General features: G+C 48.5%; 1 protein-coding gene across 2 annotated transcripts; it reads right to left on the bottom strand.

Moving 5' to 3' along the window:
• Window positions 1-1,568: 1,568 nt before the first annotated feature.
• Window positions 1,569-24,382, bottom strand: Mchr1 (melanin concentrating hormone receptor 1). 2 transcript variants are annotated; one of them, XM_052161262.1, is made up of 4 exons: window positions 24,302-24,382; window positions 7,854-8,301; window positions 4,355-5,211; window positions 1,569-3,111 (listed from the first exon to the last, which is right to left on the bottom strand). In XM_052161262.1, exons 3-4 carry the CDS (start codon window positions 4,434-4,436, stop codon window positions 2,132-2,134), a joined length of 1,062 nt encoding a protein of 353 aa, XP_052017222.1. In that variant the 5' UTR covers window positions 4,437-5,211; window positions 7,854-8,301; window positions 24,302-24,382; the 3' UTR covers window positions 1,569-2,131. The 2 variants fall into 2 exon arrangements, with proteins under 2 accessions (XP_052017222.1, XP_052017223.1); XM_052161263.1 differs by having other exon boundaries at window positions 4,355-4,527.
• Window positions 24,383-24,928: the final 546 nt, after the last annotated feature.

Below are 24,928 nucleotides of genomic sequence, written 5' to 3'. Positions count from 1 at the left end.
CACCCTCCCAGACACCCCAAGCAGCATGCCCCCTCCCTTCTTAATGTCCATTCCTCCTTTTGTGTTGTTAATAACCCACCGAGTCTAATTAATCCTGCCTGTTGGAATGTTGCCACATCTTGTGAACTTGATCTAATGCGATTGTCACAGCTGCAGTGAGTTCACAGGTATGATGACCGAATCATGCACCAAAGATGGCATTTTCCTGTGCTCCTCCCTGTGCTCCTCCCTGTGCTCCTCCCTGTGCTCCTCCCACTGCTCCTCCCTGTCCTCCAGCTCTTACTTTTTTTCCACCCCCTTTTCACAGTTGAGCTCCTTTATTCTTTAAACTTTATTATTATCAGGAGGGGTGCGTGGGTGTGGTGTATAGAGGATAGCTTTGTGGAGTCAGCTCTTTCCTTCCATGTTTACCTGTGTGGGTCCCCAGGCCCCTGGCCTTGTGTTCTTTCTCAGTCCCTGGTGTTGGGGTCACACACACACACACACACACCACCATATCCACTTTCCCTGGAGGACCCTTTTTTCTTTCACTGGGTTTGCTCCTAATCTAGACTCCAAGCTTACCTATGGCAGCTGGAGAAGGAAGGAGAGCTAACCTCCTATCAAGAAATGTTAATACTAATGAAGAGGCTGACTCCCCAGCACCTAAGGAGGCGGCCTAGAAGAACTCTAGGTAGCTACTGCTGCAAATCTGCAGTGAGAAGTGGCCTGGCGAGAGGGGGGCCAGCCTCCAGGATGCCTCTGACACTGTGCTCCAGCTCTCCTTAGCATCTGCTAAGCAGCATCCTGAGAGGACTCCAGCTTCCTGCACCCTCTTGATGACAGAGCTAAGAAACAGCAGCCACGACTGCCTCCCAGCGGCCTGAGTGGTCATCTGCTTTTAAGGTGCCCAGCAGGTCTCAACTGCATCAAGCAGAGACTAGCTCAGACTTCCCCCAAGAACCAGCCCTGCATCTGGTGACTCAGCATGAAGGGGAGGGGAAGGGGGAGGGGGAGAGTCACACTAGAACTTGGGGGCCTGAGGGACCAGCACTGATGACAACAGGAGTCCAAGCCAAGATGCTGAGTCCCCAGAACAAGTCCAGCAACGGCCCTGGGATTAAATGAATTCACAATAGTTCCATTAATACCACTAACCTTTCTGTGGGTTCAGAAAACCAATTCCCTTAACTTCAAGTGCCCTAAAAATGCAGTCCCAAACGAGATCTAAATACTATGGTCAAGTGACCCCTCTTTCCTCGTACAGCACACACACACACACACACACACACACACACACACACAGAGCACAAGCAGTTACGCAGGAGCCTCCAAAGTGACATGGGTGGGGATTTGCCTTTATTTCATTTGGGAGTGGAAGGCTCAAGAACAAAGATGATGCTGACATATCAGGCATCAGAGTGACCCCTGCACATGCAGAATACATGGGTGCTCACCCCGGATCAGCCGCAGACAGCTGTGCCCTACGAAGAGAATGCCCCGTCCCTGGGAAAGCCCCCTTTTGATTAGTTTCACGATCCACAACCACTCCAGGTCCCCTTGTCATTCTCGGTGATTGGATCTTTCGATCCACTGGGCTCTCTTTTGTTTTTTTTTTTTTAACTCCTGTGGGCTCAGAGCCCCACCCCAATGTAAACATGCATCCCCTAAAGAGAAAGTGAAATCCGCACAGGATGATGGAGCCCAGACAGTACGATTCAGAAGGTCCACCAGCTTGGGAGAGACTGCCTTCTGTCACCCCGGTGAGAGATGGGAGGGAGTGCTGGCCTTGTCCAGGCTCACAGTATAGCCCTAGCTGTTCAGTTCCTAGCCCTGCCTAGTTTTAAAGGAACCCAGCTAGGCGCCTTCACCCTCTTCCCTTGAGAGAAAGATACGGACCCCGCGAACCAGTCAAACCACCGTTTCCTTCTATGTTCAGCTTCTATTCTGCCAAGAGGATTCCTGAAATCTGAAGCTTCCCCCCAAACCTGACTGCAAGCCTCCCTAGCAATTTGTGGGCCCCATGGAATGTGGTTGCTACAAGTCCCCAGCCTCCAGCTTCTGCATCCTCCCAGGATAGCTTCCGGTTTATCTCAGTATCTCTCCCCACGGTTTGATGCGGTGACCTGACTTGGAGGTGACCAGGGAATTGTCAGGTGCCTTTGCTTTCTGTCCTCTCCTCGTCAGCTGTCTGAGCATTGCTGACCGTGCGAAGCTGCCCCTGGGCCGCAGGCTTCACTGACAACACCAAGCGTTTTCGAAAGGTCTCACAGAGTACTATGTACACAAAGGGATTGAGGCAGCTGTTGGCATAGCCCAGGCTGATGGCCGCGTTGTACAGGTAGACAAATGTGAGGGTCGGGCGGCTGATGGACAACTGAGTCAGCTGCAGCACATAGTAGGGCGCCCAACACACAAAGAAGACCAGACAGATGGCAATGGCTGTGCGGGTCACCCTCTTTGTCCGAAGCCGGATGCTGCGTTGAGAGGCCGGGGCCACCGATGACGTCATGCGCTGTAGTATTTTCACGTAGGCAGCGGTGATGACCACAAACGGAAGGGCAAAAGCCAGGAAAAACTGATACAGAGTGAACCAGTAGAGGTCAGTGTCTGGGTTTGGCAGGCGGATGCCACAGCCCACAGCGCCCCCTGGGAAGGGGATGAGCCTGGCATAGAGCCACACAGGGGTGATGCTAATGAAAGAGAGCGCCCACAGGAGGCAGATCACCAGGGTGGCCATGGAGGGCTTCCGAAACTTGGTGGAGGAGATAGGGTGGACGGTGGCCAAGTAGCGGTCAATAGCCATAGCAGTCAGGATGTAGGTGCTGGTGAACTGACTGTTGGCATCCATGGCTGTGATGAGGGTGCACATGGTTTCCCCAAAGTGCCAGACACCATTACCCATGAGCTGGTGGATCATGAAAGGCATGCCCAGCAGGAAGAGCAGATCCACCACAGAGAGGTTGATGATGAAGATGTCAGGGACGTTGCTGCACCAGTGTAGCTTGGATTTCTTCACCACCGCAAAGATGACTGTGGAGTTTCCCACAATGCCCAGGAGACAGATGGTACCAAACACTGAAGGCATAATGATGTTGATGTAGGAGACACTCCCTGTGCGAGGAGGTGACCCTGAGGATAGAAAGAGCAAGTGTGACCCGCCCTCAGATCTAGAAGCTGACAACCTGCCACTCGACGGCCCTCCTGCTGGCCTCTCATGCTTTCTGTGGCAGCTTGAGGTCACCATGTTTCTGGAATCATCTCCCACTATTTCCCCCCTTCGTGCTATTGTTAGTTCTGTACCTTACCCTCCTCCACTGTTCCCTGGCGACTCCTACGGAATTTTCTAGATCCACCTGTTACTCAAAGGACCCCATTTTTCGCTTCATCCATTTACTCCAGAGGGCCAGGAGTCAAGACTCCCAGATATCTGCTGAGAACAACTTCATAGCCCCAGGATCTACCAGGAAACCTTGCCAAAAAGGCATGAAGGACATTCGTGTGTGTGTGTGTGTGTGTGTGTGTGTGTGTGTGTGTGTGTGTGCAGCCTCATTTTTTCAGAGAGAGATGGCCAAAGGTTTTAGATAGGTTCCTAGGCATCTATGAGAAGTGACTGTCACCATGGGTGTGGAGTGTGTTTCAGGCTCAGCAGCCCTGCCCTCTCCAGGTTTTCTGTCAGGGATTTCCTTGGACCATGTCTCCTGAGTCTGGGCTTTCCCAAAAGGGTAGGGACTAAAGCTGTGTTACACCCCAGAAGCTTGAGAATTTTCTCCACACAAACCTTTCCTCTTTCCCCTTCATTCCTTTCTCCTTCAGAGCTAGAATTTCAAGGCATTGCCGTTCTGCAAATGTCAAGAAGCTTAATTCACCAGAAAAGTTAATCCTCTCACGCCCTGTGAAGTCTTTTGCTCCCAGCAGCCTTTGCCAGAAGACAGCAAGGACCACTCAGACCCCATTACCCCAGTGCGAGGCCAGAGGATTGAGCCCAGGATAGCGGTGAATCAAAGCGCTTCCGCTGGCTCTCACATGCTACCCGCCCGCTGGCTTGCTTGCTTGCTTGCCTCTCCAGCCTTGATTTTTTTCCCCCTGCAAAGCATATTTGGTACTCATCAGCAAGCTTTCCCCTGCCTGCCTCATGCCTTATCACCAACCCCTGTTATTTCTAAATGTGCCTCTGCCCCATCTCTATTCCTTCCTGCCCCTTCTGTCCTAGCTGGTGTCCCCTCCTCTTTTCTTCCCTTTCAGGCAAAGCAGACTGCAGATCTTATCACCAAGAACTGTAAGATAAAGTTTCCCAGGCAGTTTGGCTTGGGAGGTGAAACCTTCCCATTTTCCACACCCATCCCGGAGGAGGGAGGACTCCAACTCGACTCACCCGCCAATGTGAGATTATCCTGGTCATCGGAGATGTTGCTGGCATTGGGGCCAGTGGACAGCAACGAGGCTTGCAGATCCATGCAGCCGGTGCAGGTCGCCTGCTCCCTGGAGTTGAGTGCCTGTCCACCCACGCAGGCTGCGGCAGCCTCCAGCGCCCGCCACCGCCTTGTCCTGAACGTGAGCCCCGCAGTCCAGAAAAGGGTCTTCCTCTACCGCCTGGCAGCCTCTGCTGCCTCTGAGCCCAATGCTCGCCCCACTCCCTCCTTCCCGGCTCCCACTGACATCACCTAGACACATTAACATTCGGAGGCAGATGCTCGTTAACCTCTTCGGTCCCGGCTGCGGCTCCTACTCCCGACTGCCTGCAGAGCCAGCAGCTGGGCTCAAGTCACCCGGTGAGGAGGAGCCTTCCTTCTCGCTGTCTCCTGGGCTGTCTTCTGAGCTCACAGAGGCTACCTACCGCTTGTCTTGCATGACCATCCAGGTCTTTGCAAAAGCAAAGGGGGTAGGGGAAGCAGTGGGCTGGCTGTTTTGAGGAAGCTGGACCACGTGGCAAGAGCCAGGGGTACTGTTCCCAGTGCTGGGGACTCAGAAGCTTGGACTGACACATTCCTGGTCCCCAAGCACTCTGGAGGTGACCCTAAAACTTTCCTGTATCCTGGTAACTTCCAAACATCTCCTTGGCTAGATGACAGTTGCTAGCCCTTGACTGGTGCGCAAAGGTGGTTCCAGGCTTTCCGTGGTGGCAATAGTCAGGGGCTGGTGTACAGACAGAACAAACTTCCCTCTGCAAGATCATTTGGGGTCAACCATGGAGGTTTTATTTTCTAGTGTTCTGAGGTTTTGTCTGGGACTCTGTGAAACAATTATCAGAGCAAAAGAGAATAAGTCCAATCAGAGATTAGCAATGGACAGCAGCCACAGAGGGCACCGGCATTAGAGAATTCTCTGCAGATTCCTGCTGACAGCTCTGGGAGATCCACAATCCAACGCTGTCCTGCACACCAGCACCAGATGCAGAGTCTAAGTCCTTGGCTGACATGGTTGCCTGTTAACCCTTATTAATGAGCACAGAAGCACAGACAGACATCCCTATAGCTCCCCTGAGTTCCAGCCATACTCTTCCTAATCGCCGTTAGATATGAACATGCCTAATTCTTCAAGCTAAGTTGTGGGTTGTCCCTATTATATCTCTTCTTTCTAGGCCTCTTGATCCACCAACATGAAGAACTTAAAATAAAGCCAGATGGGGCCTGGGGATGGAGCTCAGCTGATAGAGTGTTTGTCCCACAGGCACGAAGCTCAGGGTTTTATCCCCTATACTTATAAACTAGACATGAGCCAGGCACTGGTGGCGCATGCCTTTAATCCCAGTACTTGGGAGGCAGAGACAGGTGGATTTCTGAGTTCGAGGTCAGCCTGGTCTACAGAGTAAATTCCAGGACAGCCAGGGCTATACAGAGAAACCCTTTCTTGGATAAACTGGACATAGCACATGCCAGTAATCTCAGCACTTAGGAGGTGGAGGCAGGAGGATGAGAATTTCAGGGTCTCTCTCTCTCTCTGTCACACACACACACACACACACACAGAGAGAGAGAGAGAGAGAGAGAGAAAGAGAGAGAGAGAGATCCAGATGGTAGCTTAACCACAGGCACAATGGAATGGTTAGTGCATCTCTGGTGGACTCCATGATGCCTCCAACTCTGTGATGCCCCCAGACCACATGTCCTTTTATTAGTAGAGGGAATACTGTAGTGGTTTGAATGGAAATGTCCCACGTAAGCTCGTATATTTGAATACTTGGTCCCCAGTTAGTGAGCCTTGATTGGGAAGGATTGAGAGGTATATTATTACTAGGGGTGGTTTTGGAGTTTCAAAAACCTATCCTTCCTTCCCCAGTTAGCTGTCTTGGCTCCTGCTTGCAGGATGTAAGCGTTTGTCTGTTCCTGCTACCACACTTTTGCTCCACCATCATGGACTCTAACCCTCTGAAACACTTTCTTTTACAAGCTGCCGCGTTTGTTGTGTCTTCAGAGCAATAGAAAACCAAGAGAGATGCTCCCTGGGTTTCCCTAGGGGACTAACTGGTGTGTCCTTTGGCCTTGCATGGTGACTTCCACTTTAGCTTCGCACTTTCTCTGAGTCTTCTGACTCCTTTCTCAAAACTGCCAGATCTTGTGGTGATGGTGCTCATCTTTAATCCCAGCGCTCAGAAGGCAGAAGCAATCAGATCTCTGAGTTTTGAGGCCGGCCTGGTCTGCAGAGTGAGTTCCAGGAAATCCAGGGCTACATAGTGAAACTCTGTCTCCAAAAAAATGAAACAAGATAACCAAAAAAACCCTCTGTCAAGTAGCTGAGGCCAGTGTAAAGGATCAGTGGGGAGTTACTGTTGAAAGGGTACTGAGTTTCTCTATGCAGAGGTAGAGAGCTAGAAATAGACGGTACTGATGGTCAAGCAGCACTGTTCTTAATACATGCTTTAAAAAAACAAGATTTACTTATTCTCTGTCTTCAGACACACCACAAGAGGGCACCAGATCCCATTACAGATGGTTGTGAGCCACCATGTGGTTGCTGGGAATTGAACTCAAGACCTCTGGAAGAGCACTCAGTGCTCTTAACCCCTGAGCCATCTCTCTAGTCCCTTAATGCTTGTTCTCCCCCCCCCCAAAAACAGGGTTTCTCTGTGTAGCCCTGGCTGTCTTGGAATTAGGCTGGCCTCAAACTCAGAAATCCACCTGCCTCTGCCTCCCAAGTGCACCACCACTACCCAGATGTTAATGCATGTTCTTAATACTGCTGAATTTGACGCAACTAGGAAAGGGAGTGGGAATATATCTCAGTGGTAGAATATTCTTGCCTGGCATGTACAAGGCCTGGGTCCAGTCTTCAGTCACCGAGTTAAAATGGACAGTTTTATATTATGTGCATTTTACTGCAATGTTTTTTAAAAAAAATGTAGTGGTAAATTTATGTATACAATCTAACAGCCACTCGAGAACAAGTGAATTCTGCCATGGTAGCCAAAGCATCTTTGTCTTATTATTGTAGGCCACTTCCGGAGCCGTCCCAGAAGGATTTCAGCACTGGCCCCAAGTATCCCTCCAGGACTGTCCCTGTCAAGACATTCTCGCCTTTCAGTCTGACATTTGTGCCATGCTCCACACCCTGAAACTCATTCCTATACATGTTCCCATTAGTGGGGTTTTTTCCAGTCCATAATAAGAGAATGCTGGTATAAGGGACCATATCCGAAAATGATAAATATCCTCTTGAAAGGTATAATCTTGGTTGAATCCTATCATAATTTTTCCAAACAAGGGCAGGATGTTTCTCCTTCCTTTCTAAAAGGGACAGGGGATTGGTTACATCTGCTGCTCTGGAGTGGTCAAGTTCATGCAGCTGTCCTCTCCCGGACTTGCAGGTTCGACTCCTTATCATTAAAGAGCCGATAAGAAGGCTGCACCTACTGCATCGTTTTTGCACCTACTTACCCTTACAATTAGATCCTGGGTCTTATTTTCAGCAGACTGCTCTACCTCTGCAGACCATCCCAGGGTCCTCGAGCGGTGTCCCGGAGAGCTTCTGGCTTTCACGGTGTGTCTGGATTGATAGCTGGGCACTTGGCTCTTCCACTGTCTTCCTCCCAGGCTTCCGAAGCAGGTCAGCGGTCCTACGACCCGCTGCTCCTTCACTCTTCTTCCAGGGAGGCTGCATGTGTCAACTCCTCCCTTTCTACTTGTGCTGTGCTCAGTCAACCACAGGCAGGACTCTGTTGCTGTGAAGTCACTTCCAGGCCAGGGCCAGTCATATCTGGTTCACTCCCAGCTGTGGCACGCCTACGGACATCTGACTGCTAACCGATGTCTCCCAGCATCCTACACTGAAGATTCATCTTCAGGGCTGCGACTCCTAGAATTCATCTTCTCAGTTTGGTTTCCCCTGAAAACAGAGTGTTAGACTTATGTGTGGCAATGTATTCTTGGTGTGAGTCTAAGGAACAGTAAGGAAAAAGGGGTGAGGAATCAGAAAGTCAGGGGGGCGAAAGTCAGCTGAGTTTGTTCCGTGGGATCTATTTCCGACTTGCTCAGAGGGTTTAGTTAAGTGCTATAGCATAAGCCCCTGGCATGCATAAGCCTCTGGGCTCAATCCTCAGCATCACACACAGATAAACACACACACACACACACACACACACACACACACACACGCACGCACACACGCATGCACACATATACATGCATACATGTACACATGCTCACACATGCATACACACACATGCGTGTGTGTATACACACACACACACACACACACACACATGCACCAATGTCCATCACAGCTGAAGCCAAAACTAGAGGCAGAGAATGTGGCAAGGATTCCAGAACCGCCTGACAGAGACAGTTTTAGGGCTGGGGGGTGTCTACCAAATACCCATGTGCATCTCTTCAGATCCTCCCAGCTACTTCTAGCTCCTGTGGCCACCATTTCTGCAGCAACCACTCTTCTCGGTGCCCCGCCAAGTCCACACGACAGTGCAGCACAGAGCAGGACCATGGTCACTTGGCACGGAGTCAACAGGAAATCCTTATGTTGTGGCTCCAAGTGGTCCTGCTTGCTCCTTTATCATTCCTGATTTTCCTAGGATCACATTTCCTAGTAAAATACCCGCATTTCCCTTCGTCTCCAACTGTTTCTTTACTTCGGGGAATCTAAGAGTGTACATGACTCACTACTACCCATGGCAGTCAAGGGGAATGGTGGAGTAGGAGACACTCGGCAGAGATTTCCTGCTTCTTGCAAAGACATGAAGGAATTATCTCCTTTGCTTCCCCCGAACTTTGTTGTGGCTGGAGGTGCCACCTGGAAGGCCTGCAGCAGGCGAGATGATGCTTATTGATTGGATCAATCAGGATGTCTGGAGGAAACAGACGGAACAAGTGGAGAAGCGGAGAGACTTTAATAAATGTCCTGTTTACCAAGGTTCGGGTACCACTAAGCAGGATCCATGAAGGATGCTGCAGCCGTGTCTGGGGCTGGCAACAGCCGGACACCATTCCCGTGCATAGGCCTGAGCAGGCCAGCCAGCGGAACCCAGAACACACCGCCAAGAGCCCCGCAGGAAAGAGACCTAAAGGAACAGTAAGTGGGGCTCACTGACCCCCTTGCCTTCTGATCTTTGAAATTGATATGGTCTGAAAATCATCCTCCTGGGGCCCAGAGATGGGGATACAAAGTGGATTTGAAGGAACAGATAGAAAATTAGCCCAATGGGCTGGGGATGTAACTCAGTTGGTAGTGCTCTCTTGCCTAGCATTCAGGAAGCTCTAGCTTCTCTTCCTAAGATCACGTGAACTGGGAGTGGTGTAGCCCTAGCTCTTGGGAAATGGAGCGAGAGAGGAGAATCACAAGTTCAAAGTCATTCTTAACTACACAGTCCACCTGAGGCCAAACTGAAATATGAGAGACCCGGTCTCAAAACTCAACAAAATGTAAGAAGATCAGTGTGCAGACACAGAAGAGACCTGCAAGCTTTATTATTAATCCTTGAAGCAACCGAATGCTGTTACCCTGGTGTAGCAGAGGAAGTGGGGCACCGTACGCGTGGGGTTGCTCAGAATAGAGGCTGAGATGGGAGCAGCGTATATAGTATACGTGGGAACAGAGGAAGAGAAGTGATGGGGAAAGGACCAGAGACAGTGATGCAGGCTTGACAAGAGCGCTGTCAATCAAGTAGAAAGCTCCTGCTATTGTTTAGTACAGCCAGGGCTGGCAGCCTATGTTCTGCTTTGTTCATTGGCACAAAGGACTGCTGACGGCTTTTCAGGGTTTAGGTAAATGTGGAAAGGTAACAGGGTGTTCCTGGCTTTGCAGAGTGTCATTTTAAGGGCAGCATGAAGCATCTTCCTGACGGATGTCTCTAGATTTGAGTTCTCCTCACTGCCTGCTTTCCAAGTGTGCTGCAGGCCAGAGAGTCTAAACCGCTTTCCCAGACAAGGTACTCGGAGTTTGAACTTTATAATTGGCGTCATCTAAATGTCTGCATAAGGCTACCTTTGCTCCAGTCTCTAAAGAACAGAACTTTGACCTCCTCCAACCATCCTGGCTCTTAGCCTGTCTGTTCTTCAGCCCCAGTAAAATCATTAAAACGTTGGAGTCTGGCAGCTGGAGCAATGGCTCGGCACTTGGGAGCACAGACTGCTCTTCCAGAGGACCAGAGTTCATTTCCCAGCACCCACATGGCAGCTCACCACTGTCTAGACCTGCAGTTCCAAGGGACCTGACACCCTTGCACAGACATGCATGTAGGCAAAACACCAATGCAGGAGGAAAAAGGATGAAGTCTGGCTAGTTCTGATGATGCATACCTTAGTCCCACCACCAGGTGCAAGAGTCAGGTAGATCTCTGTGACTGTGTTTGAGGCCAACAGGGTCTATAGAACAAGTTCTAGGTTAGCCAGATCTACATGGTAGGATCCTGTCTTAAAAAAAAAAAAAATCAAGGGGTGGTGAGATAGCTCAGTGGATAAGAGCACCGACTGCTCTTCCGAAGGTCCTGAGTTCAAATACCACCAACCACATGGTGCCTCACAACCATCTGTAATGAGATCTGATGCCCTCTTCTGGTGTGTCTAAAGACATATACAGTGTATTTACATATAACATTAAATCTTTAAAAAAACATCAAGCCTATTTATAGCAATAGTTGTGTATCACCTACTTATCTGGCCTGCCCAGGCATCCTAAGGGTTCCATGTATCCCACTTATGGATGTCCGCCATTGTATGTCCCATGACCCAACTGCTGTCTCCATGTTTCTAAGGCTCATTCCAATCACTGCATCTGGGAATCATTTATCCTCCCTCCCTTCTACCTGGCCCCTTCCAATATATTCTCTCCCAAATAGCAGCAACAGTCCTGTGAAAATGTAAACCTCATCCATCTACTCTGCTGTGGAAAACAGCTTAGCGGCTTCCAGTTGCTTTCAAAATAAAATTAACTCCAACACAGACATAGCTCCCTCTCACATTAAAAGTCGACCTCCTGGAAAACTAATGTCTTGAGAAGCCCCTGGTGAGAGACGGGAATGGTAGCACCCATGAGCACCTCTGAGCAGGAGGTGTTTGGTGGGAGTTGGAGTGGCTTCCCCCATTTAATAAGCAGTGTAGATTCTGGGGTGGTAGGAACCAAGTCCAGCACTCTGTGGGGAGGTAGCTATGTGGGTTATTATTACTGGGACAGTCTTAGCTGCAGAGAATGATGAGCCCGGTTCATCTCCAGGTCCCCAGAACAAACTAAAGGAGCAGCAACCTGCCGGCTGTGTTGGTCTGTGCTTGATTTGCACACATAAAAAACTGCAGGGGCTGGAGGTACAGTTCAGTTTCACAGCAATTGCCCAGCGTGCACAAAATCCCAGGTTCCATCTCTAGCACTGAAAAAAAAAAAAAAAAAAAAAAAAAAGAACGACATAAAACCCTTCAGGTCTGCCACATGGGAAGTTGACCTTCTCTGCGATGGTTGTTAGGACAGTCTGCCTCCCAGTTTTCAAGCATGGATCAGTCACGACTCCAGGGCCCTGGAAGAAATGGAGCCCGGACACTCCCAGGAGAGGACAATGGGTCTGGGAATGTAGCTTAGTGGGACACTCGTCTGGCATGCATCAAGGACCCGGGTTTGATGTCTAGCACATGCATTGCACATCTTTGTGAAGATGCTACAATGACACAGGTGTGAGCTGTGAATCAGACACAGCTCTTCTACTGGGGTCTATGACCACCTGTCAGGCTGACAATAAGCCACAGATGCTTAGTATTGTAGGCGGTGGCTCTTGATTAATGGGAATTTTTGTTAACCGGAATGCTACTGGGATAAACTGTCAGAGCAGGGTCAAAAATGGATCAACTAATCGACGGACCTGACTGGAATGGTCCTGTGGATCTCGAAACCAACCTACCTCTCTTTCTCTCAGTCTCTCTCCCTCTCCCTCGCCCTCTCCCCATCCCCCTCCCTCTCTCCTCCCTTCCTTTCTCCCTTTCTCCCTTTCTTCCTTTCTATGGCTTTTCAGAACAGGGTTTCTCTGTACAGTCTTGGCTGTCCTGAAACTCACTCTGTAGACCAGGCTGCCCTCAAACTCAGAGATCCATCTATCTCTGCTTCCCAAGTGCTGGGACTAAAAGCGTGTGACACCCCCCACCAAGTGACATTATTTCAAAGCCTCATGTCTGGAATAGATGTCCCAGCCACTGGCACAATTACTACATTGGCTCTCAGTTTGGCAGAATAAGAGACCTGATAATAAGAAATGTCAAATGGAAACTCCTGATTGATTAGCAAAGAGATCCAGCTTCCTCCACAGAACGGAGAAGACTGATAATATCGTGATGCTGCGGTGCTATCTCATCCCTATAATCCTAGCATCAAAGGGAGGAGGCTAAGGCAGGAGGATGTCCTCACGTTAAAAGCCAGTCTGGGCTACATAGTAAATTCTGGGTCGGTTTGGGATACAAAGTAAGACCCTGTCTCCAGAAATAACAAGAAAAACAGCAAAACCCACAAGGAGCTGAGGCTGTAACTCCGTTGGCAGAGTGTTTCCCCTGCATGAACAGAGTCCTGAGTTCAGTCCCCAGCACCGCAGAAATGAACATTGATGGTATACATCTGTCATCCCAGCACTGTGGAGGCTGAGGCAGGAGAATCAGAAATGCAAGGTCATTAGCAGTGACTTCAAGATCAGCTTCAGTAGCTTGAGACTGAAGAGATGGCTCAGTGGTTAAGGGTATTGATTGTTCTTCCAGAGGTCTACGGTTCAGTTCCCAGCACCCACATAGCAGTCTAACTACTGTCTGTGACATCCAGTTCTAGGAAATCTAACACCCTTTTCTGGCCTCTTTGGACACTGCCCACCTACAGTGTATAGACACACATGCAGGCAAAGCACCCATACCCATAAAATAAAAACAAATCTTTTTTTTTTTAAAGCCAATAATCTACTCAAAAAACAACCCTCACCACTGTGGCTTTGAAAGACTCTGTGTGATGGTTTGACTACATTCCTAGATTATTCTTCACCCTGGCTAGTGAAGATGACAGCTGGGTCTTGGAGAATGGCAGTGGATTTCCATAAACCTAATTATGCGGTGACTCCAGTTGCAGCTGCTATTTCTGATATGGTCCCATTGATAGAGAAAATAAATTCCACCCCTGACACCTGATATGCAGTCACCGAGCTGGCAAATGCCCCTTTCCCTATGCTAGGAAGCCAAAAAAGATCAGAAACTGCTCTCACCCGTCAGGGTCATCAGATCACCTGCTCCCTTCTTGTCATGGGTGGCTCTTAGCTCTTTTGACAGCTCTTCAGGTCTCAGACTTCTAATACTTCATTGTTTCCCAAGATGCCACACTACTCTACTTCCTACGGATGACATCATGCTGCTGGGGGCCAGAGACTAGAAATGAAAAGTAACCCAAATATGACAGAGATGCCATGAAAATATCAAAGCCTGACATCTCAATAAGGGTTTTAGGGTCTGGCATTATGAACATTCGGTTTTTCTCTCCAAAGTCTGTAACAATATAGCTTCCATCTCACACCACTAAAAAGACCCAGTGCTTTGTGAGTCTCTGGGAATTTGAGGGTTATGTTGATTTTAAATATGTTGCCCCGACTCATTTTCAAGGTAATCTAAACGCTCCCAATTCTGGGGCTGGGGATGTATCTAGGGTGGCGATGTATTTGCCTAGCAGGTCCGAAACCCCTGGCACTGTATAAACCAGGCAAGGTGGTGCAGACCCCGTGACAGTGTCACTCATGAGGTTGTGGCAGGAGGCTCAGAAGTTCAAGGTCACCCTTCATTGCACAGTGTGAGGCTATCATAGGACACATAAGGCCCTGTCCCCGCCCCAACCCCCCAAAAAGTGCTCCCAGCTCCATTCCTTGAGCAAGAGAAAATTGCACCTGTTTCAAGCTGCAGGGCAAGCCCTGTCACCTGACCCTAGAGACCTTGCGGGTCCCATGAAATGCTGGCTTCTACAGTGGATGCCAAGGATGCCAGTACCAAGTATAGCCAAGTATAGCTTGCTTTTTGGGACTGGGTCTCTCTATGTAGCCCTGGCTATCCGGGACCTCACAGAGATTCCCCCTGTCCCTGCTTCCTGCCCTCTGAGTGCTGGGGTGAAAGGCACGCACCACCACACCCAGCATGGGTCCTAGCATTTGTTTGGAGCTAAATCTTGCTGTCTTCAAACTGCTTCTTACTCTCCTTTGCAGAAACAAGCCATGTTTTATGTCTAGGTTCTGGTAGACACCAAATGCCTAAGCGTTGGCTAACAGACACCCAAAGCATCTCAGTCGGTTGTCACGAACTTGCCACAGCTGTTGGCCCAGCTTTTCCTTGTCATTTGAAAGTGAGGTTTATGCCCTGGGGAGCAGGAGCGGGCTCTGAGAAGATCAGTGTTGCAGATTGCAGCCTGTACACCTGTCACTGCCACCCTTCCGTCAGTTCATGCCTATGTCCTCTCTGTTCCTCCACACACAGGGCACATTCTGTACCTGGCTGCAGATGACTCTTCACTATGACACCAGATAGCACAGGCTTTCATTTTTGTGAGTGTTGTTAGGCTTGCAGTGCTGGGGTGGAATCCAGGGCCTTCTGCACACAAGCCAAGCCCTCTACCACCGAGTTACATCTGCAGCAGCCAGCACTGACTTTTAATGACTGCTCAGTAGAGAGCGGGACCTTCCCCTTGGCCAGGCTCCACCCCCTGATGGGAAGAAAAGCTAAAGGGAAGACACAGGGTCAGCTGTGGTGACTGGTCGCAATGACAGAGGAGATGAATCATTTGCTAGTTGCCTTAGATAATACAAAGAAGCAAGAATAGGCTCCAGGGGATGGGCTGGGTGCTCATTTCTTGTTCTCTTGTCCATATGCAGGGAAAATAAAGAGACATGACCATAGTCCTTTATAGTCAGCACCATTAAGAGTTCAGTCCAAAGCATTACGGATAAGCTACTTTATTAGGGGAAAATACTACCCAAACCAGTGCTGTGTACTCAGGAGGCAGAGGGAGGGAGGTCAGGAATTCAAGATCAGCTTGGACTACAAACCAAAACCCTGTCTCAAACAAACAAATGAAAACAAAACAAACATAAAACCCTCTAAGGTCTGGAGAGATGGCTTAATGGTTGAGAGGGCTCGCTGCTCTTGCAGAGGACTGAAGCTCAGTTCCCAGCACCCACACTGCACGGCTCACAAATGCCTGTAACTCCATTCCAGGGGAATCTAATACTCCTGGGTTCTTTGGGCACCTGCACGCACTTACTGTTTGCATACCCGTACTCTTAACCACATATGCACACGAACAGAGAGATGCACTTGAGAATAAAATAAGTCTTTAAAAACAAAACCTTAAAACAAAACAAAAATCCTGAAGAGGGATCCTGGAGAGATGACTTGGCAGTTTAAAGCAGTGATTGCTTTGCCAGAAGTCCTGAGTTTGAATCTCAGTACCCACATGACAGCTAACTACCAGCTGTTACTCACGATCTAGGGGATGCAAGACATGGTATGAAGACATACATGTAGGCAAAACACCCATACATATAAAATTAATAATAATTATTATTATTATGATTATCATTATTATTTAAAACACCACAAAGATATAAAAATTTATAGATTTTCAAGTCCTATATGTAAAATAGTATATTAACCTAGAACCCACAAACATCTTCCCAAACACATGTGTGTGCTCATATGTGTATATGCACATATATATATATATATATATGTGTGTGTGTGTGTGTGTGTGTGCTGTTAGATACTAAAGCCAAGCATTAAGCTTTCCAATATACTTTAAAATTTAAAATTTAATTTAGTTAATTTGTTTATATTTTGGGACCAAGGTCTCAATCTCTAGCCCAGGCTGGCCTTGAACTCCTGGTACTCCTTCCTCAGCCTCCACACCTTCTGCACACTTTAAATTATCTTGGTAACTGTGGCATCTAATACAACGTGAATGTGATGTAAGAAGCTGCTGTGCTGTATTGTTGAGGAATAGCATGAAGGAATTCAGAACGGACGCAGTTCCCCAGCCCCCACATGTCCACCCACACTGACAGAACCCTTAAATGCATGACACTGACTGCATACCCAAGAGAAAAATTTGAAAAATAGCCACACAAAAAAATCATACATAAATGTTTATAGTAGTCAGAAGTTACAGAAACAACCGAAAAGTCCATCTACCAAATGGACAAAAAAATGTAGTACTTCCCATTCACTAGAGTTTTATCCACCCATGAAAAAGAAATCCAAATGAAGGCCGCTGCGTGGATGGATCCTGAAGTCATTATGCTGTGTTAAAAAGCCAGCCACAAAGACTGTGATTGTACAGTTCTATCTAAAGAAGTGTCTAGAAGAGAAGAATCTATAGAGAAAATAGATTCTTGTTTTCCCAAGTGTGGGAAATGGGATGAAGGTCATGTTCTGTTTATTGTGAATTAGTATCACTGCAAATATGCACAAAGCTATTAGCCTCTACACTTCAGTTTCATTTGATGTTTTGAATCTTGTACAGCATAGGCTGGCCTCAGAACAGCTACTTAGGTGAGGACGGCCTTGAATCGTGATCTTCCTGCCTTCAACTCCCGAGTGCTGGAATTATAGGTATACAGCACCACGCACAGTTTATTGTAATACTTTATATATAGTATCCTTTAAAAGGATGTATTTTATATGTGAATTCTAGCATAGCAAATCTGACTTCAAATTTTATTTTTTTTAAGATTTATTTTATTATTATATTTTTAATGTCTGGGAGTACAATATCACTTTCTTCAGACACACCAGAAGAGGGGACCAGATCCCATTACAGATGGTTGTGAGTCACCATGTGCTTGCTGGGAATTGAACTCAGGACCTCTGGAAAAGCAGCCAATGCTCTTAACCGCTGAGCCGTCTCTCCAGCCCTTATTATTGTTTTTAAGGGTAAGGTCTCTCGCACCTTATGCTGGCCTCAAACTTACTGTGTAGCTGAAGTGTGGTTTCATGTCTGAGTTCTCCCTTAGCATGTTCAGGGATCACTATACACCAAGCAGGAAAGGAGGGCGAGGGGTCTGGATTGGGTGGGTAAGCAGGATCCCTGCCCAGGAGTGAGTGGAGGGGGCATGGGGGAGAAACGTTCTCTGAGGATTTCAGTGTTATAGCTCTCTTTGACAGCATTCAGTGAAACAGCCCTCTTAGGATGTTTGGTGAAAGAGCTTGTGTGCCACACTTCATTTGGGGTGGACAAGGGATATATGAACCTTGGAGAGTGGGAAAGGGTTTTCAGGGTGCATGCAAATCATTGGCTGGAGTTGAAAATACTGGGAATGTCTCATTTGCTTGGAAAGGCCCTCCAGGAAGTTGAACTTTGTCTAGGGTTGTGGGACATCTTCTTCCTCAAGTAGAAGGCAGAGAAGAGGAAGCCCTGCTGGGAAAGGGAGTCCTCCATTTTGCACTGAGCTCAGGGGAGCTGTCCAGACGTGATAGACCTTAAATAACAGGATCCAAACTGAAGCCTGACTCTTCTGCCTCTCTCTGCCTCTCAGGTGTGTGACTACAGGTAGGGACACCACCTCCTGGTACAAATCAACTTTTATAAGGTGAGGGAACTTGGAAAACGGAAGCAAGAGGAGAATGTGGAGTTCAAGCTCTGAGGTGATTCTTAGCTATGTGGTCTAGCCTACTCTACATGAGAACTCTAAGCTCTGTTGGTATCCATAAGGCCCTGGGTTAGATCCTCATAAACACTACATAGACAAGGCTTGGTGTTGTACATTGTAGTCTGAGCACTTATTCAGAAGGTAGAGGTAGGAGGGCCAGAAGTTCAAGGTAGCCGAGGTTACCCTGTCTTGAGTACAAGCAAGATGACCTTTGGTAGGGATTGAAGCCAAGGCTGACAACGAGAATTCTGTTCTACGACTCACATGATGCTAGGAGAGAATTGACTCCTGAAGGCTCCTCTGACCTTCAGAAGCACACATGTGCCTGGACACTCCCAATAGATAGATAAAAAAAAGGACAAAAATAAAAGAAGAAATCCCTTTTGCCCTCTGATCCTCAGACAGATGGTCCACTGGCACATGCGCCTCCTACTCCTAGCGTCCTTTGTCACTCTGCCTCCCGGGTATCTCATCCAGCCACCTCTTAGTGAGCATCTCTGGCTGCCCGTGGCACCCTCAAGCACGCGTCTATATCGGACTCCATGGCAGCACCCTAAGCTCAGACCCGCAGTGTGAAGTCGAGTTCTGCTGGCTCTGCTGACAGTTCCAGCATCCGTCACTTAGATGGCTCCATGCTTTGGCTCCCCTGCTGACGTGCTGTGTCATCCACTGAATCTCCAACCTGCTCCGTGCCAAATGGCAAGCGGAGGCATGAACCGTCTCCAGAGTCCCCTTGCTGTGAGTTTATTTTTGGACAAGGTTATGGTAACTAAAGTTTGCATAGCCATTTTAAACACAGGTCTTGTTTCAGCTGATCCATTGGGGGCTGATAGGATCCCTGGTAGGGACAGAGGTAGGGACAGGGAAGTTCAGAACTGGGTGACTGGGTGACACTGGAGAACACACCTATGACTTTCCCAACTTTAGGTCCTATGTTTATTCCTTCCTTGCGCTTCTGTAACAATGCGTTCTTACCTCCTAATTTTAAATGGAGGAATGGGCTTGGCCTCAGCTGGTCTCTAGTCCTGTGTTCCCATCTCCGGACACAGTCCCTGTGGCCATTTGTCGCTGCTGGCTTCTTTCCCCCTCAGTACACTTCTGTAGCAGCTGAATCCTGATTCTGTGTGACTGAGCAGAGCTGGTCTGGCTGACTCTGCCATGACGTTGGATTAATGTTTGCAAAAGAGACTGGGGTGGCCATGCATGGTGGTACATGTCGTAATCCTAGCACTCAGAAGTCTGAGGCAGGGGGATGGAGAGTTTAAGGCTAGTCAGGGCTGCATAAGAAAACCTGCTATCAGAAAATAAATAAACTGGGCTGGAGAGGGCACAGGAATTGAGTTCCCAGCACCCACTTCAGGCTCCTCATGATAGTTTTTATCTCCAGCTCCAGAGGGTGAAATACCATTAGCTTCACAGGCACTAAATGCACATAGGCATACATGCAGACACAGATATCTACGTGTAATTAAAAGTAAAGTTCTAAAGAAAGAAAAGAGAGGAAAGAAAGAAAGAAAGGATGACTCTGTTTCTGTCTCTCTCTCTCTTTCCTTCCCCTCCCCCATCTCTCTCATTCACACAAGTATATAAAAATGTAAATTTGGGGGGAGGTGCTTCAAAACAGGGTTTCTCTGTGTAGCCCTGGCTGTCCTGGATACACCTTGTAGACCAAGCTGGCCTCGAACTCACAGAGATCTACCTGCCTTTCTCTCCCAAGTGCTGGGATTAAAGGCCAGCACCACTGTAGCTGGCTAAAGTGTAAATATTTTAATTAATAACTTAAAAACATAAAAATGTGGCTGATGAGATGGCTCAGGAGCTAAGAGCACTCGCTGCTTTTCCAGAGGACCTAGGTTCAATTCCCAGCACCCACTTAGTGGGTAACGACTATCTCCAGTTCCAGGTGATCAGATGGCCTGTTCTGGCCTCCATACATGCATATAGGCACACACATACATGTAGGCACAACACCCATACACATAACATAAAACTTAACAAATCTAAAACTAACATAAAAACAGGGCTCAGGAAGTATCGGAGTTAACATAGTGGTTGTCCAGTATGTGAGAAGTCCTAGGTTCAGTCCCCAGCATTTCACGAAACAGTCTAGTGATGCACGCCTTGATCCAAACACTTGGGAGGTTGAGGCAAAAGAACCAGAAGCTCAATATCATCCTCAGCCACAACTATGTAGCAAGGTCATAGCCAGGCTCAGAAGCGTGAGACCTTTGTCAAAGCAAAAAACAAAAACAAAACCACCCACGCGAATTGTTTAGAACTGCCAGCCCGGCTGACCTCTTCCACCCTGCAAATCCATCTGACTCCTGTTGTGACCTTGAAGTATCTACTTGCTCCTCTGCCTTTGCACACGCTCACCTCTTGGTCCTTCTCTTGCTTAAAATGAGATTGTCCTCCTGGGCTCCTGCTACCTCCCTATCCCCATCAAACAGCTGGCCATGTACCTGCTGATGGCTGCCTGCGACACCTTTGCTAGGCTGGTCACCTACCTTCCAGCTGCTATGTCTGGCTTGCCTCCTGATGCGGGTTAGTTCTTGCGAGGAAGGCCACCAGCTCCATCATCTGGCATGCTTTATTAGTTGGGGTTACTCTTGCTGTAATGAAACACCATGACCAAAGCAACTTGGGGAGGAAAGGGTTTATTTGGCTTACACTTCCACATCACAGTTCATCATCAAAGGAAGTCAGGACAGGAACTCAAGCAGGGCAGGAGGCAACCTGGAGGCAGGAGCTGATGCAGAGGCCACGGAAGGGTGTTGCTTACTGGCTTGTTCCCCATGGCTTGCTCAGCCTGCTTTCTTATAGAACTCAGGACCACCAGCCCAGGGATGGCCCCACCCACAATGGGCTGGGCCCATTATTAAGAAAATCATTAGTTAAGAAAATGCTGTTCAGGCCTACAGCCCGATCTTATGCAGGCATTTTCTTAACTGAGGTTCTTTGCTCTTGGATGGCTTTAGATTATGTCAAGTTGCATAAAACTAGCCAGCACAAATGCAAAATCCAGAAAGACAAACTCCCTGCCCCAAGAGACCGCTGTAATATAGCCATGCTTCGGAACAATCCGCCCAGCCTCCTGGACCAGGGAAGGCTAGACAGGACTGGAGATCTGGCTCAAAGATTTCTCCTTCTTTCTCTCTGTCACGGAGATTTTTTTTTCCTTCTACACACCTCAGCTTCCCAAGCTGTTCTCAGGCTGGGGCACTAGCACATTCTATCACAATTAACCTTTTGTTGTCATCGTTGTGACAGGATCTCTGTATATAGCTCTGGCTAGCCTGAACTTTCTGTGTAGTGGCCTGCAATTTACAGTATCTTTCCAGCTCTGCCTCCTGAGTTGCTGGGATTACAGGCATGCCATGAAGCCTAGGTCTTAATCATTTTTCTCATGTCCCTCAAGGCAGATTTTGAGGTCCTGGAGGATGGTGATAATGTCCTATTTATTTCTATGTCCACGTTCCCTGGTTGGGGGCCTGACGCAGAGCAAGGACTCAGTATTGAAGCCAGCATAGTTTCAGGCAGCCCCTAAGTTACATTCCCCTGGCCTTCCTGCCTCCATCTCTATTTCCCTCCCTCTCCTGGGGTTCTCTGCTAATTGTGGCTTCTTCCTCCGAGCTTCCCCTCCTCAGCAAGTGACACAGACATGAGTTATTATGACTAAGTTTGGGGTGGGCTGTGGAAAAGGAGGAGAGAGAGCCTACCAGTGAGCTACACTCCCACTCTCACCGCCTCCAGCCTCTTAAAAACTAGAGTAGATGGAAGACTTAGGGGGAGGGCCGGGAAGGAAGGGCCCTGTCTGACTCCAAACTCCAAGGCAGAGACGTTAGCAGAAGGGGCCAGGGGCTTGTGTGGGTGGTGGGGTACAGCAGCGGGTCGTGTGCCAGGTCTGGGCTACACGATTGAGACCCTGAGTGCAAAGCTCAGGTCTTCCTTGGCAGCCTCTGCAGTGACTTCCCTTGATGGTCCCCTCCTGTGCCCAGTACATCTTAGCTTCACAAATGCTCCAGGGACATTCCACTCCCACTCATTCAGCCCACCCACTCCCCGCACCAAGCCACGTCACAGGAGGGATGTCTTGCTCAGAAGCTTATTAACTTTCCAGGCAGCATGCAACTCATCAGTCACTGAGTCAGGAAGGGCCATCTCAGCACCCCATCCTCCCTGGCACAGGCTGACTCAGTAGCCCCGGGTCTCAGCTGGGGTCTCTGGGAACCACAGGGTACATTAAGACATCTAGCATGGAGGAGACCAGAAACGGGGAAGCGAGTGCAGTAATAACCCAGTTGCAATTTCCTCGATTGATAACCTAATCCTCTCTGTTATCCTTTAAAAGATAAATCTAAGGCTGGGTAAATTATGGAATGAAAGTATATTTGGCTCAGGCTTCTGGAGCCTGTGGAGTCCCAGAGCATGGGCCAGCGTGCGTCAGCTTTGTTTTTAGGAAGAGTGACTGCTCTTTCCTTTCAAAGCAAACCGGCCTGTGTTCTGTGAACTCTAAGATGGGAAGATGTCCATGAGAAGTTGTGCTTCATTTTGTTCCTGAAAGACTAACAAGAAGAGAGAGAGAGAGAGAGAGGGAGAGAAGAAAGAAGGAAGGAAGGAAGGAAGGAAGGAAGGAAAGAAAGAAAGAAAGAAAGAAAGAAAGAAAGAAAGAAAGAAAGAAAGAAAGAAAGAAAGAAAGAAAGAAAGAAAGAAAGGAAGAAAGAAAAAAAGAAAGAAAGAAAAAGAAAGCTGGCCAGTAGAGGTGCATGTCTTTAATCCCAGCACTCTGGAAGCAGAGGCAGGCTCTGTGAGTCTGAGGCCAGCCTGGTCTACAGAGTGAGTTCCAGGACAGCCAGGGCTATACAGAGAAACCCTGTCTTGAAAAAAGAAAGAAAGAAAGAAAGAAAGAAAGAAAGAAAGAAAGAAAGAAAGAAAGAAAGAAAGAAAGAAAGAAAGAAAGAAAGATCAACTATATCATCTGGGGAGGGACTGAGTGGTGGCTGCATACCTGAGAGGACCTAAATTCAAATCCTTAGCACTCATGTAAACGAAAGCAGAGTCTGGCAAGTCAGCACTGGGGAGGACACTAGCGTTGGCTGGCTGGCAGCCTTCCTCGAGGTTAAGGAGCAAGGGTCCTCCTTCAGCCTCTACATGGGCATGTACCATACAGGTATAATACACACACGTAAACTGAAAAAAATTCAATAACAGAAGGTGGATGACTACCATACACCGTGCACTGTAACTGAGGGCAGGAAGAAGGAACAGGGCAGACTCTCACAGAGGGGAAAGAATTCCAAAGCAAGCCAAGTGCTGAGCGCAGGCCAAGCAGCATCACAACGCCACTGTTGCTTTCTTTTTCCAGGGTGCAACAGAGCTCTTTTGTCTTCCTACAAAGGCTCCCAAGGACCATTCTGGCTCACCTACTCCCAGCACCTGGTGGGTGTGTGTGGGGGTAGGCATATAGAGATGGGGTGGGGGAGTCTGCCAGAGTCTCTTCTGCTATCTGAGTGGTGGTAGCACCTAGCACTTAAAATGCTCTGGCTCTCAGCTAGACTGGTTCAACTGCAGGATGTTTAGTGGGACAAAAGGTTGCGGGGGGGGGGGGGGGGGGGCTATTAACATATCAAAGTGAATCTGATCTCCAGATTCTCCCAGAATCCCTCAGTTCCTACCAGTTACAGGGTGTGGCTGGCACACCGCCTTCTACCCTAAACTCTCTATCCAGCCCAGTGGCTGGGCTGCCCTTCCTCAAGAGGCCCTTCCCTAACACACTGGTTGCCTGACCCTTTTGTACCTTTAACCTGCTGGCTGCTGCCCTGTGCTCCTGTTCTTCCCCTCTCCTCCCCTCCCCCTCTCCTCCTCTCCCCCCACCCCTCTCCTCCCCTCCCCTCTCCCAGTTCCCACAAGGCACTGAGGACAGCTCAGTCTGGTCAGGTCCATTCTGGACTCTCCCCAGATGTGTCTGACTCTGCCTTGTATCTACGATAAACCTTCTCCTCCACCACACCTAGGAGTGGCCACGACCTTTCCTTTCCTTCTTACTTTTTTCAGTCAGTCACCTTCAGCCATATTGTGCCTCTCCTACCAGCTGGCCAGGGGGGTGGAGATGGGGTAGGAGTCTGCCCAGGCTTCTCCTGCTTTCTGAGGAGAGGAAGTGTAAGACCTCCAAAAAACCGACCCCCAAAAACCGAGGGTGCCCCAGCACCCCACGCCCCAGAAGGCGACACCCAAATCACTCACGAGAAATGATGCAATAACATGAGGATTTCTTTATTCCAGAATTCTGGGTTCCACAGTCGTACACCACGCAGGGTTAGAGGAGTGTGGACCACAAGGGCCGAATTGCGATAGCTTTTATAAGTTTACGACAAAGCCCACGAATCACAAACCAATCATTTCTTAGCATGGAGAGCCCTCGAAATGCAAGCCAATCTATTTGTACCACTCCATAGTTTTTAGGCCAATCAGTTTAAATTATCGGAGCCCGCGCTCAGTGGACCAATTAGTTTCCTATTTTCTTGAATGTCTATAGCTGCGTGAACTCCTGCATAGGGCTAATGGCATAAGTTTACCGAAGCAAGATAAGCTTAGCCCATTTCCAGTTACCTTATGGAGCCATGATCAACTATTCAAGGCCTTTCTGCTAGCTCTAAACAAAGGGCGGGCTCTGGAATGTGACCTTTTACCTAGCTTCTAACAAAGCGAGATAGCATTTTAAACTTCGGACTTCTTGGGGTCATTAGTGTTAGGCTGTATTATTTTCTTTCAGAAGGACTCAGCACTTACAGTGGTCTGGAAGTCACTGATAAGTCTGCTTCCTGTTGCAGCTCACGAGGCCCCAGCTCTGAGACCTGCCTCAGCCAGCCT

This window comes from Apodemus sylvaticus, chromosome 17 (assembly GCF_947179515.1).
Source record: "Apodemus sylvaticus chromosome 17, mApoSyl1.1, whole genome shotgun sequence".
Lineage (NCBI taxonomy): Eukaryota > Metazoa > Chordata > Mammalia > Rodentia > Muridae > Apodemus > Apodemus sylvaticus.
The sequence above is the reverse complement of the archived record's forward strand: the minus strand, read 5'-3'. Positions and strand labels throughout refer to the sequence as shown.